We start from the raw sequence: 17,089 nt of genomic DNA, 5'->3' as shown, positions 1-17,089 counted from the left end.
TGATACAAAACCCTCTGAATGTGAGGTGCTGCATTTAGGAAGTAAGCCTTGTCACTCTGCAGAGCGTGCCATGCATTGTGTGTGCTGTGTCTCCTGCTCTTTGCAGTGCAACTATTTTTAAAACTGTTCTGCAAACATCTGCCTAAAGCACAGAGAGGGGCTGAGCAGCTCCACACAGTAAGTGCAGGAATGCATACAAGAAGAGTACTTGATCTTTGCAGCGAATCCTTCCCCTTGCAAAACTGTTTGATAGTTTTTCCCTCTTTTATGCTTACCTTAGTCCTCAGCTACAGTGTTTGCTGTTACACCATCGCTGTGGCAAAGGGAGGGATCAGGGTCACTTGGGAGGATATGGGGATAGGAGGAAATCCCTGGTGGTAGTGGTTCTGGGAGGTAGAAATGGTCTGGGCACTCTTATGCTGCCTGGGGAGTTGAAAGAGATATTTGAGAATATTTCCAGTCTTCTCCTTGAAGGATGGGATTGTCACACCTCCCTTCTGATACTGTCTTGCTGCACAGTTACTGTCTTGTCACTGAGCTGGCAAGGAAGTAAGTTCAAGCAGAGTAATTCCAAAGTTAGCTGGATGCTTAGGATGTTTTGTGGTGCTTTGAATGCCATTGATATTTTCAGCTAGTGGACTGAGCATTGTAACTGTCCCATTTGTCAGAATTCTGGTTCTTGTCTCCCAGTGTGACTTTAAACTGCTATTTTGATGACTGACTTCCATGTTTGTCTGCCTCCTTCCTTGATTAAAAGAGAAACACCTTGTGCATTTCTAGATAGCGTGCCTTGAGTTACTGATAACTTTGATGCTTGCTGGGTTATTGCCCCCAAGTAGCATTCTCCACACCCAAACTAATGAGTTGTGTCACTTGGCCAGTCATATCGCTGCCTTGAGTTCTACTTAATTTAGGGTTTGTATCTTGCCTGCCACTTGCCACGGCTGCAGCGTACATTGTTTGAGTGCTGAGAGTGTTGGTTGCCCTGTCTCTCTGTTTTCCTGTCCTCTGTACCCCAAGGAAAGAGTGCTGTAACTCTAGAAGACATACTGCCATGGCTCACCATGGTGCAAAGAGCCAGGAACTTCAGCTTGGAAGTTCCCCTGCTCCCTCTGTTTGAATGGCAGAGGTCCAGTTTTGCAACATGGTTGCTTCACTGAGCGGTTACTTCTGCAGCTTTGGTTTACCCTAGAACTTAATGTGCCCAAATCAGTGCTACTGATCTTCTCCACCTTGCCCCACCTCTGGTTCCTGTTGCCCGAGTTAGTGTTCTTGGCTTTGCATTTCAGTCAGCCTTCTTTTTTGATTTGCAACCAGCCCTTTTCTAAACTTTGTATTGTTTCTTCCTGCATAGCATTTCCAAGATTCAACTTTTCCCCTTTGTCTGCACTGCCAACACTGTTGTCCAAATTTTGATCTCTCTATAACTTTGATGATCTCTGACCTTGCTACCCGTCACTGTGCTTTTCCTCTTCAGTGTCAGCCAGTAATCTCTACAGTCAAAACAGCTACTGAATTAATGACCTTGGTTATAACAGGCCTTCTTAGCGCCACCTTCTCTTGGGCCTTTTCTTTATGACTTTCAAAATATTCTATTTATTTATTTGTGTGTTTGTTTATTTATAATTTTTGCTTTCAGAATTGCTTAGGCAATTCAGTCTTACTCAACCTTTTTACTTGCATCACATGACCATCTCCCTCTTTCAGCCTTGCCAGCTATTACCACTCAGTCCTTTCACAAGCATTTTCATTTCACTGCTTGCAAATGCGAAAGGCCTGCAGGCAGGGCTCCTCCTTCAAGAATTCTCTGTGTCCTTCTCCCCTCTGCAGTGCATAGAGGAAATTATAAGCAGGTAGCTGCAAGATAGAAACAAGTTGTTCTTGGGTCAAGAGCTATGGGAAGGCTCATGCATATCCTATTCTCATGTTACCATGACTTTTCCATCCTCTACATAAACCATCAGGCCATCTTACCCTGCTTTATCTTGATACTGTAACTATTGAAACACTGAAAATCTTATTTAATTTCTCTGATTTGCCTTTTCAGTCCTGGAGATGTCATTTAGCTTGCATCTTGGGTCATCATTTTTAAATGGGTGCCTTGGTATTTTCCTATCTTGTCATGGTCCCATGATCTAACACATTAGAGATTCAGTTGCTCAGATTTCATGATTTCTGGGAGCCCAATGAAAAGGTGGGCAGAAAAGTGCCTTTGAATACATCTACTTGACTTTCATCTATAATGTCAACACTTACTATAAAAAGATCTGTGAAAGATCTAGGTAGCATTGCACGTTCCTTTTAAACATCCACTTTTGCCAGTGCTGTCTCTTGAGTCTAGCATGATCTTTTTATATGTATCTGCCTATCTGTCTCTGGCTTCCTTCAAAAACCTCTAAAACCAAGTCAGTTTTTTTGTGTCTGTGTTAACTATGGCTATTAAATTGTTTGCATTAAGCTTATTAAAAAAAACCCACACACACAAAAATTGCCCTCTGTTGAGTAACCCCAGTCTGTTTTCTGCTCTGTTTTCTTTACCCTTCTTGCTTATGACCATTTGACGTGAGAAGGCTTTCTCTTCAAAGCACCATGCTTGATGTGTTTCTCAAAAGCTCTTTGTGTGCCCCTGGGCACTTACTTTTGATTTGTGGTGCTGTAATATTTGTTCAGTCACCAGCAGAAGCTCTTTGTGGCTTGATGTGAAAAGTTCTAAGGCAGCAAAATGTCAGAGCTGTTTTTTTTTTCTCTATGATTTGGATGCAAAGCCAAAAGATGCTGGCGCTCTGCCACAGATTGTCCAGGTTATATTCTGCTTTTGAACAACAGAAGTTTTGAGTGCTAGGTATATACATGTCTCAGAAATTTCATAGCAATTAAAATAGTCTCCTAATATTAGCAGAATATGGACTATGAGAAAGAAATGAAATAACTTGAAAGGAAAGAGAAAATACTTGAAAAGCCAACTGCATTTTGTACTCAGGAATATTTTTAACTTTTGGTGTCTTTGGGTAAAGCCCCGATGTGGCAGATCTGATTTGTAGACACAGTCCACTTCAGTGATAAGAAACTATATTGATTGTACAATACCTGCTGACAAGACAGAACTGAGCTAGTAGCTAAAGCAGAGCCTGGATCTGCTCTTTTGGAAAGACTGGTTGGGACAGTTAGGAAAGCTTTTATCTGGGCATTGCAGAAATCCTTTGTTCTTTATATATAGATAATTATGCGTGTAAGTATTTGTATCTGTGCATGTATTTATGTGTAAATATTTTTTTCCCTGCTTAGCGTGTGTAGCCATATCTGGATTTCCATCTTATATTTGCTCACTTAGAATGAAAGCTTTACTGCCCACTTGCACCGTAGAGGAATGTGTACAGTCTTATTTTCACTGCACAGATCCCAAATCGAACAGTAAAATGCTTTAAGATTGCTTCTGCTAGCACTTAATTTCTGTGTGCTCTTGTAGCCAAAACCAACAGCTGCTGCTATTACTATTCCATTGCACCCTAAAGGTACTTAGGAGAATCAACACACTCTTTTTGCAGAAAGTTGTACAGTAAGGATTATGGACATGAGGGTTGGGCTGAGATCACAGCAGGAGGATAATGGGATTTTTCTTTGTAGATGCATGTGTATCTTGTCAGCTTAAATTTTAAGAAACTCTTGCAGCTGATAGTTGATAGCAATGATTACCTTCAAAGAATATTTTTTCCTTGTCAGTCCTGGCTAATACTAGTTTTTTTATGACTTGCAGGTGCTCAGGTAGACCAGTCAGTGTTTGAAGAGCTTATTAAAGAGCAACTTCCAGAGCTGGCTGAACATATGAAGGATCTGACAGCCTTAGCTTCTATCTCTCTTTCTTGGTTCCTTACCCTTTTCCTTAGTATCATGCCACTGGAAAGTGCTGTGAATGTTGTGGACTGCTTCTTCTATGATGGCATCAAGGCCATTTTCCAGCTGGGCTTGGCCATCCTGGAAGCCAACGCCGTGGATCTGTGTAACAGCAAGGACGATGGACAGGCCTTGATGATCCTAAGCAGGTATGGCCACACAGGAGTGCTCCTTCCGTCTAGGCACCAGCAGGACCCTCCATATTGCCTTGCTGCTGTTGCTGCTTTTGCAGTGTCTGCCTTAAACAATGGGCTTTGTACGTGGGACGAGATGTCCTGTGAAATTTCCTGGCAGTGCCGAGACATGCATCGACTGCGTCAATGTGCAATATTTACTGCTGCTCTTCGTGCCTTCCCTGGAGTGACGGGCTTCCTGCTCCAGACTTCAAGGAGACAGAAGTTTTCTTCCTTGGGCAGCATTTAGTCATTTGGCTGTTCCTCGGATGAGTAATCACAAAGCCATTTCTGAAAAGCCTAGCTTGCCCAAATCCCAATTTATTTCTCAGTCTGAGCTATAAGACTTGTTTGCTTATTTGAATTGAGAAGAGCATAGCGCAGTGTGATTTGTGTTCTTACGTATTTTTCTTCTTCAGGTTTCTAGAGCATGTCAAAAATGAGGAAAGCCCTCTACCACCTATTGGTAATCACCACGCATTCTTTAGTGATGACCAGGAAGCCTCTCCAGTGACTGAAATAGCAAACCTGATTCATGACTCCTATGAGGTAAAATACTTCTCTGTATCTACTGGTCAGTTAAGTTAGAATTCTAAAGGAAAAAGGTTAAATTCAACATGGATGCTTTGAAAGTTAATACACGTTTACAGATTCCTTAACTAAAGTGCTCAAATGCACAAGACTAGGTGTATTATGAATACCTACACTGAGAGATCAGTTGGAGACTGGGTATGCTTTTTCTTCAAGGTCCTGCTGTACTTTAAAAGTTGCATTTCCAGTAAATGAGAAATACAAATATCATAAACTGTTACACAAATAATAAACGTCTTTTCCTCTCTCGTAGAAATTTGGAGACCACTCTGTGGCACAGATAGAGCACATGCGCTACAAACACCGGATCCGTGTCCTGCAGAGCCACGAAGATACAACCAAGCAAAATGTGGTAAGTAGGGTATTATTTTGACTGAGGTAGCTTAACATTTGCCTCTCTGGGGGAACACCGGTTTAGTTTTTCAAAAAGTGCCACCAGGTCTTGAAACAGGGAAGAATTATTACTGTCCCTGGAAAAAGTTCTTTCCTGGGATGTTTATGATTTTTCTTTTGCAGCCATGTGCATTATTTTCCAGGGTGGCTTTACAGTAAAGAAAAACTGCAGGGCCATCCAGCCTGGTGCCTTGTCTCTGACTGTGGCTGGGCCCAGACAGATGCCTGGGGAAGAGTGTAAGAAGAGACAGAGCACGATGCGATGCTTCCCTGGCCTCCTGTGACCTGTAGCTTAGGGACTTCCTGTCTTTGTTTGAAATAGCTGTTGAGGGATTTCTCTTTTCACTGGCCTGACCAACAGACAAACCTAAAGAAGGGGGAAACATTGCAAAGACTTTTCAATACTGCAGTTTCAGCTGTAGCACGTCAGTACAGTCCCTGCGGGGCTCATGGCCCTGCCCGTGTCAGCGATGGAGGCAGTAGAGACTGTCACTAACATGATGTTCTTTCTTTTTAAGCTCCGAGTTGTCATCCCAGATGTTTCAATTCTTCCTGAAGATTTAGAGGAATTGTATGACTTGTTCAAGGTTGGTCTCCCTGAAAAGCGGGTGGTGCACTGTTTGAGGCTCCTTTGGGTGTAACTTCCAGCTGTTGCTTTGCATTGCTGCCCTGGACCTCCTGTCCTCTGCCTGGGCGGTGCTGTTTGGGTGGGATCATGCCGTTTTGTCCTTTCTGTGGTTGTGCAGTTGTTAAAGAGGAGTAGTAATGCTCAGATCCTTCAGAGGAGAACTGCTCCAGAGTTGCCTTTATAACTTGCTGCTTGGAAATGGTCCCTGACAGATGAGGTTCTGCTAACTTTCATATGCAGAATAAATTAAATAATATGTAGCTCTGCTCACTGGGTTCTTGGCAGTGCTTTCTTAATGCTGTTTAAAGGCAGACTATTTTCCATATGGGAAAGAAAACCCCACAAACATGTGTCCTTGCTATTTGTTCCTAATTTCTAACAGTTTTATTTCTTTTTTTTTTTTTTAATTAGAACTGAAAGCAGTTTCTACTTCAGTTCCTTTCTGTCAAGCTGATATTTGACAAAACTTGTAATAAGGTTATTTGGAGACAGGGACATCTAAGCTTATACAACTACACTTGATTTAGAGATCCAAGCTTGTAATCATTGCCCTTAATGGACCATTTCTTTTGTGTATTGTCCACAGCCATAAATACTGAGAATATGACTGTGGTATGTTGTTAGTGTTGCACAGCTTTGTCACTAAGAGCAGCTGTAGCCTCCTTCCATTAGTAGTTGTAAGATGATGCTGCTGGAGCTTGTTCTTCAGTGCTTCCCTCCTGCTGCTCACTGCTGGTTTTGAGCTTTAACTGGCTCACACTCCCCTTATTTCATATCTTAGTGGCAGTTCCTTTTTCTTTATTTTTCTTTCTTCCCCGGGGACAGCTTCCTTTGTTAGGACTCTTTCTTTTGCCTGTCCCTAAGGGAAGACTAATAGGTACAGTATCCAAATGGAGATGTCTGAGAGAGAATAAATGAGCAGGTCAAGCCTGTATAATGCTTGCCCTGTGTTTTCTGTGACCCTCTGTACCTTTGGCTGGTTAGGAACATCCTGGGCCAGATGTGGCTAATAGAGTTTCAGTAGCCCACAGCGAATTTATTCCAAGAATTTGCACTGTCTCCCTTCAAATGTATTAATTATCCATTACAAATTGTGAGAGCGGTTGGCTGCTCTGGTTAAAGATTTGCTTTTTCACACAGAAACACTGTTGGTATCAGTATGACATCTCACGCAAAGGGAATTTTGAGTGTTTTACAGCAGTTTGATGTGAATGCCTGATGCTGCTCTCTGACACGGCGCAGCGCAATAACCCCTCTCCCACCTCTGATTTCTCCTAGAGGGAACACTTAATAAGGTGTTACTGGGAAACGACGAGCCCGGTGGCGGAGCGGCACGACCCCAGCCGGCCGTATGCCGAGCAGTACCGCATCGATGCCCAGCAGTTCGCCAACCTCTACAGGCTGGTGTCGCCCTGGACCTGCGGGGAGCACACCGACGTCCTCGCCCAAAGGACCTTCCGGCTCCTGGATGAGAACATGGACCGGCTCATCGAGTTCAAGGGGCTCGCCAGCTGCTTAGGTATCAGCTCACCTGCAGGGTGGAAGGTGGGCAGAGCAGGGGGGTGGCACGTGCGAGAGATGGGAATGTTAAAGCGCCGTATGACTGGCAGGGGAGGATGGTTTTCTAGGGCTTGTCATTATCCTAATCAGTGACCTTTACTGATTTTTTAGGTTCCAATCACCCAAAGTCAATTTGATTTAAAAGACAGCCCTAAGGACATGACTGAATCTTGTACTAAAAATCTGGTATCTCAAACAATAGTAATTTTGTTTAAAATCTTGTATGAATTAAAATTATACGTAGGTCTGTATGGAATACTGGGAAATCCTCTCTACTCACAGCTGTCAGTATACCTCTATAATCTCAGTGTATCTCTTTGTAGCCACTTCTTAAAGACTTAAACACGGCTGACTGCTGCTTGCCTTACATGTTGACTTCAAGCAGAACAAAAAAAAATCTGGCCAGCAGGGACCGAGGGCTGTGCTTGGATTGGTCTTGAGGCCACCAGCTGTCCTAATGAGATGAGGCTGCCTGTCCCAAAATCTGGCTGAAGAGAAAGTGCCATATCTCAACTGTTGCCTGATTGCAAGTGGAAAAAACTGAATCAACATTCAAAGCTTCAGTAAAAATCTGTGAATTTTTTTCTCTTGCCACTTAAGATTTTTAGAATTTTTTATGTGAACCTTAAGGCACTCGGTATTATATTGTTACTTGATTTTAATTCTTAGACGGATACAACTTTAAATTAAAAAGGTTCTTCACAGTGTTTCAGTGCATTTGAAAGTTTAGAAACTTATTTTTCGTGGTCATTGAAAGTGTGAATTATATTACACGTTAAATAGCTATCTCTTTTGGGCTTACTCTGTAGAACAGCACTAAGAGCTGAAGGGGAGAAATACTATCATGTCCCCAAAGTTTTCTGTCTCTGCCCTTCCACATTCCTGTTACTCTGTGGCAGCAAACAGCCTTTGTTAGATTCTCCGCCATCCTCCTTGATATTTTAAAACAATGCTGAAGCTCCATAGGTTTAGGTATTCCCAATCTACTTTACAAAAGAACAACGACCAAACAGATGGCTGTCACCTGCTGTTCCTCATTGACAGGCACAACTTAAAGTAATACTCTGGCCATATGTTTATTGTCCATGTAAACAATTATCCTTTGTGCACAGAGAGATGCCTGATTTATTTTAAACTGTGGAAGTAAGTGCTCTGGTTCACTTCCTTTTTTTTTTTTGCCTTGCAGATGTTATGTATAATGGAGAAATGAATGAAAAGATAAAGTTACTGTATAAGCTGCATATCCCACCGGGTAAGAAATCTGAAAGGGACTGAAGACCTCAGTTTCCAAAACAAGTTCTTGCTTTTGGGAAAAAGCTGCTTAATGAAGATCTCAATCTTGCTTCCTTCCAACTGGGAGAGTATAGGATGTACATTTGTAGTTGCACTCACCGCAGTTTACAAATCACTCCAATCAAACTTTTTTGGATGAAATTTATAGGTTACAATGTCCAAGATCACACACCTGCTGCATTCAGAGATCTTTTGCAGCCAATTACATGGTTACTTCCAGACGAAATATGAACTAACATTTTTGAATGGCTCGTACTCCATGTACAGTAGAGATCTCCTTATTCTTATCTTGATCCAGTTTTGATCAGGTGACAAAATTCTGTGGTAATTCCTCTGTTCAGAGATTTTAATTAAATATGCCATTCTTGGCAAACTTCCAAATGCAGAACCAGTCTTACTTACAGTAACATAATTTTACAGTATGATTTAATTAAGTACTTAAAAGTATTTAAAAACATATTTGCCCCATTGTTTTGCTTTCTTCAAAAATGTAAGACATAGAAACATAAATAACCATCATGCAGAATTCAAAGGATTACATTTGTCACTTCTTTTGGACAGCTCTCACAGAAAACGAGAGAGACAGCCAGTCACCATTAAAGAATCCTTTGCTGTCAACATCAAGACCACTAGTGATTGGAAAATCAAATGGTATGTCCAAAATGGTTCTCTAATGAGTGTGCATATGAGATAACCCACTTGTGATCCCTACCATGTTATCTCTGCTCTCTGGGGTTTATTTTGAAATGTAAATTTACTCCAGTGACTTGAAAATTAATTATCCTTTTTATGTCTGCTCCAAAAAAAGGTGATGCAGTAGATTACCAAAAGCAGTTGAAGCAGATGCTGAAGGATCTAGCCAAAGAAAAAGATACTAAAACTGAAAAAGAATTGCCAAAAATGAGCCAGGTATGTACCTTAGAGATTGTAGTCTGTTTTTAAGTAAGGGTACTCAAAATGCAGTGACTGAATACAAGTTTGCCTCTTTCTGTGAAACTGTGACTTAAGCCTGTACTTAGATTCCGTCATCAAGGACTGGGGTCCTCTGATCCAAGGAGCATGTGTTTAAAACCTCTCAGCTACCTTTCTAGCAGCTCCGTCTACTCAGTCTGTCTGGTGAACAGAATTTCAGATTCACCCCCACCTGCAGCAGAACAGGCAAGCAAACAGGTTTATGCAGGCTGGAAAAAGCCCTCCTCTTGAGCCCAAGAATTCCCGAGAATGCTTGTTGCTGTTTTGTCTTCCCAAACCTCCTCTGCACCAAACCAGTGACTTCTTAGTCCCCCACCAACTGGGATTTGCCATGTCATAGCCAAAACACTGACTAAAACTGCATGAAGTAAAACAGCTGAAGGCTGTTGTCATCTGACAATCTCCTCCCTAATGCCAGTGCCTTTCTATTATGTTGCTGGCATAAGGAAATCTGGAGGGAAGAGGGTCCCATATTAGTAAAACAAACTGGTGTTGCTACATGAAGTTTTAAATGGGGGGCATGTACCTCACCTGTCAGCTCAGCAGGGACACATGAGCTCTCCTAAAGGCATCATACTGAGAGCTCATCTCAGAACAGGATATGGAAACATCCTCTCTAGCCTGATAATCACCTGTGATGGGTAAGCGAGGGAGGGAAAGGGGGTGGGCAGGGAAGATGTCTGAATTTTACTGGCAGAAGAAAAAGATCTGGGGGAAAGATGGGAGAGAAACAGAAAGGAGGTTGCTTGCAGGCCTGTGGATGGCAACTTTGGTTGTAACTCACTCTGCCAGCCACCAGTAAGGGATTATCCCTTGCCTTGTATCTCACTTGCCCTCTGGCCACCTCGCAGGTCCTGATCTCCTTCATCAAGGCATCAAAATACTTCACTGCTCTGTTTCCTCTGTGATTTCAGCACAAGGATTCCTAGCACCAGTGGGGGTTGAAATGCCCTCACTAGTATTTTTTAAAAGCAGGCAGAAGTTATAAATGAGCATATAAATGTACACAGCATTCTGCCTGCCTTTGCAGTACCATGCCCTCACCTGACTCCTGCAGTGATCCATAACATGGTCTTTCAGTACTTCGATGTTGGTTTTTCATCCTTTACAGAGGGAGTTCATTCAGTTCTGCAAAACGTTGTACAGCATGTTTCATGACGATCCAGAGGAGAATGATTTGTATCAAGCCATTGCCACTGTGACCACACTGTTACTTCAGATTGGAGAAGTAGGACAAAGAAGCATCAGCCTGGGGAGTGGATCAGACGAGTTCACTGAGGACTTACAGCCCGAGGCCTCTGCTTCAGACCAGGACGCTGTTTTTACTGACACTGTGAAGACCCCTCACAAAGACTCTCAACCTTCACCTGTGACTGAAGGGGACTGGAGTGTCTCTTTTGAACATATCTTAGCATCCCTCCTGACTGAACAATCATTAGTTAACTTCTTTGAAAAACCCTTAGAACTGAAACCAAAACTTGAGAATGCAAAGCTAAATCAATATAGTCTCAAAACAAATGGAGTGAGCTGCTCACCACGGAATGAACATACAAAACCAAGCATGCAGTAGCAGCAAACATGTAAAAAATGAAATGCACTGAAATTATGCCAAAGCACATACTGTAAAAGGCTTTCAGTTAGCAGTGGACTTCTGATAAACAATTTGTTGGTCTGTGGTTTTCAGTTTAAGAGCTTTAAAAGCTGAAGGGTGTGTGTAGGTTTGTTTTGTGCCATTGATTTATTATGTTCTTGTTTTGAATGTAAAAGGAAACATCTGTCTAGAGTGTGAAGACACTGAAGCCCTCTTCCGCACTGGGAGACCAGAGGCTGGCTCCAGTTGTCCTTTTTTTTTTTTTTAACAGGGGAAAACACTTCTCATCTGCTGTCTGCAGTTTGGGTTGCCTTTTTTTTGCACTAATACTGAAAACTGTTTCAATGCTGGTAATTGAAACTATTTTAATATATTTGATTGTATTCCAATTTGTATGTCTTGCTCAAATGTTAAATGTACATGGACTGTGCTTCTGACGTTGTTCTGTAAAAACAGGCACTTTTCAATAAACCCTTTTTGTACGAAACTGGCATTGACAGTATTTATTGATTTATGGAAGGTAAGTACTTTTAATCCTTAATTCATTACGTAAATTTTCTGAGCTAGGATGATCACGTCAGAAATCTGTTTCCACGTAGCACACAGAGCAGCTTTGGGAGAAGCCTACTGAGTTTGCCTACGAAGCCAGCAGGGGACTAAATACAGGGAACTTACATCATCCACATGAGATTACATATATGAAATATAGGAGCCATCAGTTTTGGTTGGGTTTTTCTTGTGTTTTTTTAAACAAACTTGGTCTTAAACTAAAATATCTGTGTAGTGGCTCTTTACTCCCCCAGGAACAGAACAAAAGCACTAGGACTTTGCCACCCACAAAAAACATTCACATCTTCTCCTTATTCCATTCACATGTAACAGAAGGCTAGAGTTATCTTCAATTAAGCAAAATACATTTTAAGATGTTGGTACTTGTTCAACTCAGTGTTTCACAGTTGAGAGCTTGAAGAGACTGGACAATAAAAATAAACTTTCTTTTTATCCTTTTATTGTAATGAAAATCAGATTAATTTTCATCCACATTGACTGTCTGTAGACCTGCAAAACAAGAAATTGTATCACCACCTGTTACTAGGACAGTTCCCTTAAAGCATATATGGAAGTCTTCACAAGAAAATGTAAAGCTAGTTTGCTGATCTGCTTCTGGAAGAGCAAACTACATAGGCAAGTATGATACAACATGAAGGTTTTTTTTTTTTTATATGCAGAATTGGTTTTTCTCAAATGACAAACAGAAAGGGCTCAACCTGCCTGAGCTTTTGACATCAGAGGATAGGCTTTACATGGGAAAACAAACCTTAAAACTAGACTAACAACTGTGGCCAGTGTTTCCTGATCTCTCAAAATTTAGATTACTATTTCACAAAAATCTGTATTAATTTTTAATGCAGATCAGGCAAGCTAGCAGCCCTCATTTCTACAGCAGAGGTAGTTTAAGCCAGCAGTTTGACCCTTCTGCATGCTTTTCATCTGAACTGTGCACTGCAGGAGGAGCTGTCCTGCTTTGCTACTCGTGGAAGAGAAACATGGTGTGAGAGATGGCGTGCAACCTTCCTCACCTTTGAATGTGGTGACTGGTACGTAGGTAACCAGAGTGTACAGTTTGTTTGGTGAATCTTCATCCTCATTGCGCTTTCTGGACAAACGTACACGGATACGGTAAGGAACGTTCCTAAAATGAAGACAACAGATTGATTTGTAGTAAACTATGTACTGAAACCTGTGAATTCACTGAAAAGTTCTTTGTTCCATAATTACTACCCTCCCCTCCCTCCCAAATTCATAAGCGCTGCCTACTTGTGCAAAGACATGATGAATCAGTTCTGTTTCTATCTCACCCTCATCGCAAGAGAAAAATCTTGTACCTTTAAGAGATTGTACTGTTGGCCTTAGGAGAGGTTTTTAGGTTTTTTTTTTTGTTTAGTTTTGAGCAGGTAAGATTGAAGTGAGCCTTGAATAAGTCAAAAGCATTTTTCATACTTTATGGAGATCACTCACTATCATACAAGCTGACACGGGTGATTTTAACCACTCCTGATCCTTCCAGAGGATGATATTTTACTTTGCATACATTATGTATTCTAACCAGTAAAACCTGCAAGCTCAAACTGCAAAGACAGATGCAGTGACTCCTTGCTCCACAGACCACACTGCTACCAGTTAATATAAAGAAGTCTTGGTCAGTAGCCTCACTACAAACCTCTAAAGTTACACTGTCTCCTGCTTCCAGTGCTACTTTTTCATTGGTATGAACTGGAAAATTTAACAGGGAAGACAGAAAACCGCTGCCCATAAAACCCAGTAACTTGGGAGTTTGCCAAAGCATTGCTACAAATACGCTGGGACAACTGACCACAATACAGAGCTGACAGAAAGATCAGCTTGGCATGTACGCTGTAAGAAAAAAACACATCTGCAAGGAAAATGCAAGAAGCATACATGTCTACCCCTCCAAGTCCTTCCACACCCAGCAAGGAAAGCTGCAGAAACTCACCTTATTCCTTTAGCCCAGACTGCTTTGTTCAATCTGGTGTCGATGCGAACGTCGGGAGTACCCATCTCCTTCATCGCAAATTTACGGATCTCCTTGAGAGCGCGTGGTGCCCGCTTCTTGAAGCCCCTAGGACAAACACAAGAGCCATTTCTTCAACTTCAGGACACTGTCAGCATTCAGTGTTGCACGCTGCAGCATTAAAGCACTGGCACTCTCTAAACATACAACCTAAAGAATTGTGTTCAACGGCAGACAAACAGCTGCAATCACAGCATGACTACACTGGTACCCTGGCAGGCAGCTGCTAACCTTGTGCCTAACAGAAACCTCCTATACTTAAGTAGAATAATTTCAGTAAAATTTTGCAACCCCAGGATCTCCTGAATCTTAAGCCTTCAGTTTTAATGTCAGCATGTTCGAATACCGCAACATTACTGAAGAGATCAGAGGTTTCACAGACACTGAATAAAGGGCCTATGAGAAAAGCAGTGCAACAATAGTAATACGAACCTAGCAGAGCTGTAACAGTATTAAAAAAAACTGCATAAGAGAAAAACTGACATTATTCTAAGTAACAGCTTCTGCTATACAGTACTTACTTTCTCTCATGCTAGCAGGATGGCACCAGTACCACCATTAGAACTGTTTTTTTTTACCAGTACAGCTTGCCTCATGCCCATTATGGATAGATCCTGCAGGACTGGGCATTCCCAATACAAGTTAGAGCTGCACTGTGTTTTGCTATATATATTATACCCAGACTGTGACATGGAGCTGTATCAGCTCCACATGCCTGAGGTCCCATAGGGGGTTACCTTTAGTATTATTTGCACACTGCTGTTGATATTTAGTGTTAGAAATGGGGAGTGGGTGCATGATTACAAGTGAGACAAGCAATAAACAAAAAGCCCCAGCACACACCATGCACAGAAAGTGGATAACCCAAAAAGAAAAGTGGATAGCAGGATCATCAGCCTTAAAACAGACTGAACTGCCAATCAACAGGCAAGGCCAGAACATCTTATTGCCATTTAAAGAATACCACTGCCTCTCCTTCTCACCCACGGTTTTACAATACTTCAGTGCCTCATTTCTCTCCAAGTTAACTTCAGCCATTTCCCCCATCATTTTGATTCAGATTGTGTCTTCCACATGACTGCAGCCACACGCAGAATGCAAAGGTGATGCAGTTTCCTCTCAAGCACTTCACTACTACACAGTTTTATGAGGTTCAGCATTTTGCCAGGTAAAATCTCATCTACACACAACAAATTTCCTTTAACTCAAATCATATCCCAATTCACACCTCACATGACTTCATGACAAGCACAAAGCCAATCATCTGGCTACAGCAATATATAATTTCTAAAACTTGATCAGTGGGCTACACTTTAAACATCTGCCTGGGAAAGGATGACAACCTGTGCACAGATGGAAATAGATCTAACTTCAAATTCAAGTCCTGGAACGCTCACAGAAACATGCCTGTTCCTGAAAGCCATATACAAAGTGCGGGACTGCACAGGTACAGAGCTACTTCACTGGCGACACATCCGAGGCACAAGAGACCACAAACAACACGCAACGAGGACAGTCCTCCTCTGCCCTTTAAAACCTATCGAAGCCGCTTCCAAATGCCACTTAACGTAAGGGATAACAACAACTTACACGCCATGGATCCGCTTGTGAATGTTGATGGTGTATTCCCTCGTTACCACCTCGTTGATGGCAGAGCGCCCCTTCTTCTTCTCGCCGCCTTTTTTCGCAGGAGCCATCTGAGCAACGCTGAAAAACATCCGTACACGCGTCAAAACACCCTCCCTCGGGACTTTTCCCGTCCCCTTGCCTCCCGTCCTCCCCAGACCCTTACAAGCCACACAGCTCCCACATTCGGAACTTTAAACCTAAACCTGACTAACCGCTCGGCGTCGCACCAGTCGCAGGCTACACGCAGCAGCTTTCCAGCATCACAAACGCTTTACTTCCATCTGCCTGAGAGGCGCAGGAAGCACATCCGACACTCCGACCACCTCACATGAAGAGCGGGCTCCCGGCCAGCCTCAAGCGCTCCTGCGATGGCCCCGTCCTGATTCCCTGTGTTCAAACCCCTCCTCCCTCCAGGCGACCCGGCAGGCCGGCTCAGCCCGGCCCGGAATGGACACGGCGGTGCCTAAGCGGCTCCTTCCCGGGACTGACAGCACGGGCCGTATCCGCCTCCCATCTGTCCCGCAGGCCTCCCCGGGCCTGGGAGGCGGGGGGGTGGGCAGGACACGGGCCCCATTCCCGCCGAACGCGGGCCCGCAGGGAGCTCCCCCTCGGTGCCCCCCACGCCGGGCCGCCCCCCGCGCCGGGCCGGGCCGGGGACCCCCCGCGCCGCGGGCTCTGCGGGGAGGATGGAGGCGGATTCGGCGGGACGGGCACCCCCCAGCACTCACCCTGCCCGGGAACAGGCCGGAAAGGAGCGCGCGAGGCACTCCGGGAAACAGGAGCCCTTCCGGGACGAGGGTGGGAACAGACTGCGCCGGCGCCGGGAGCGGCTCGGCGGGCGGGGCTGCTTTGGGGGGGTAGGGGCTGTGTGTGCCGGTACCGGGGGTTCGGTGGGGTGATGTGTGTGTATGTGTGTGTGTGTGTGTGCCGGTACCGGGGTGTTCGATGGGGTGATGTGTCTGTGTGTGCTGGTACCGGGGGTGTTGGTACCGGGGGTGTTCGGTGTGTCTGTGTGTGCTGGTACAGGGATGTTCGGTGGGGTGATGTGTCTGTGTGTGCTGGTACCGGGATGTTCGGTGGGGTGATGTGTCTGTGTGTGCCGGTACCGGGAGCGTTCAGTGGGGTGATGTGTCTGTGTGTGCCGGTACCGGGAGCGTTCAGTGGAGTGATGTGTCTGTATGTGTGGGTACAGGCGATGTTCAATCTGTGTGCCGGTACCGGCGGTGTTCGATGGGATGGTGTGTCTCTGTGTGCTGGTACAGGGATGTTCGGTGGGGTGATGTGTCTGTGTGTGCTGGTACCGGGGGTGTTCGGTGTGTCTGTGTGTGCTGGTACCGGGGGTGTTGGTACCGGGGGTGTTCGGTGTGTCTGTGTGTGCCGGTACCGGGGGTGTTGGTACCGGGGGTGTTCGGTGTGTCTGTGTGTGCCGGTACCGGGGGTGTTGGTACCGGGGGTGTTCGGTGTGTCTGTGTGTGCCGGTACCGGGGTGTTCGGTGGGATGATGTGTCTCTGTGTGTGAGTACAGGCGATGTTCGGTCTGTGTGCCGGTACCGGCGGTGTTTGGTGCCCGCCCCCTCTTCAGCCTTTCTCTTACTGTGAGCTGTGTGGTGGGCTCAGCTTGGCGCAGTTGTGCTCCCAGCAAGCGTTTTGCCCCCTTTCAGATCTGTAGCTCCCGCTCCCGAGGCAGAAGCGAGGCAGCCCGGCGTGGGGCAGTGGCCTGCTGCAACCACCCCGCCTGGCCACCTGCCCGCAAAACCGGCCCAAACTGAGGGACT

General features: G+C 44.3%; 2 protein-coding genes across 4 annotated transcripts in view; one reads left to right on the top strand and one right to left on the bottom strand.

Moving 5' to 3' along the window:
- TBC1D8 (TBC1 domain family member 8) overlaps positions 1-11,579 on the top strand; it is a 51,171-nt gene extending 39,592 nt beyond the window's left edge. For 2 of the 3 annotated variants that reach the window (XM_050331397.1, XM_050331399.1), the window contains exons 12-20: positions 3,755-4,040; positions 4,484-4,613; positions 4,909-5,007; positions 5,567-5,635; positions 6,955-7,195; positions 8,423-8,488; positions 9,091-9,180; positions 9,338-9,438; positions 10,613-11,579. In XM_050331397.1, coding sequence (XP_050187354.1) covers positions 3,755-4,040; positions 4,484-4,613; positions 4,909-5,007; positions 5,567-5,635; positions 6,955-7,195; positions 8,423-8,488; positions 9,091-9,180; positions 9,338-9,438; positions 10,613-11,071 — 1,541 coding nt within the window. In that variant the 3' untranslated portion in view covers positions 11,072-11,579. Of the gene's footprint in view, positions 1-3,754; positions 4,041-4,483; positions 4,614-4,908; positions 5,008-5,566; positions 5,636-6,954; positions 7,222-8,422; positions 8,489-9,090; positions 9,181-9,337; positions 9,439-10,612 lie in introns of those variants that run through there. The other variant, XR_007630812.1, reaches the window with a different exon arrangement.
- Positions 11,580-12,084: 505 nt separating this feature from the next.
- Positions 12,085-16,117, bottom strand: RPL31 (ribosomal protein L31). Its single transcript, XM_050331404.1, has 5 exons — positions 16,043-16,117; positions 15,276-15,392; positions 13,608-13,733; positions 12,673-12,785; positions 12,085-12,151 (listed from the first exon to the last, which is right to left on the bottom strand). The coding sequence occupies exons 2-5, from the start codon at positions 15,380-15,382 to the stop codon at positions 12,120-12,122; spliced, it is 378 nt and encodes a 125-aa protein (XP_050187361.1). The 5' UTR covers positions 15,383-15,392; positions 16,043-16,117; the 3' UTR covers positions 12,085-12,119.
- Between the last annotated feature and the right edge of the window lie 972 nt (positions 16,118-17,089).

The sequence above is a fragment of the Myiozetetes cayanensis genome, unplaced genomic scaffold (genome assembly GCF_022539395.1).
Source record: "Myiozetetes cayanensis isolate MyiCay16 unplaced genomic scaffold, myiCay2020 scf5-8, whole genome shotgun sequence".
Taxonomy (NCBI): Eukaryota; Metazoa; Chordata; class Aves; order Passeriformes; family Tyrannidae; genus Myiozetetes; species Myiozetetes cayanensis.
The sequence above is the reverse complement of the archived record's forward strand: the minus strand, read 5'-3'. Positions and strand labels throughout refer to the sequence as shown.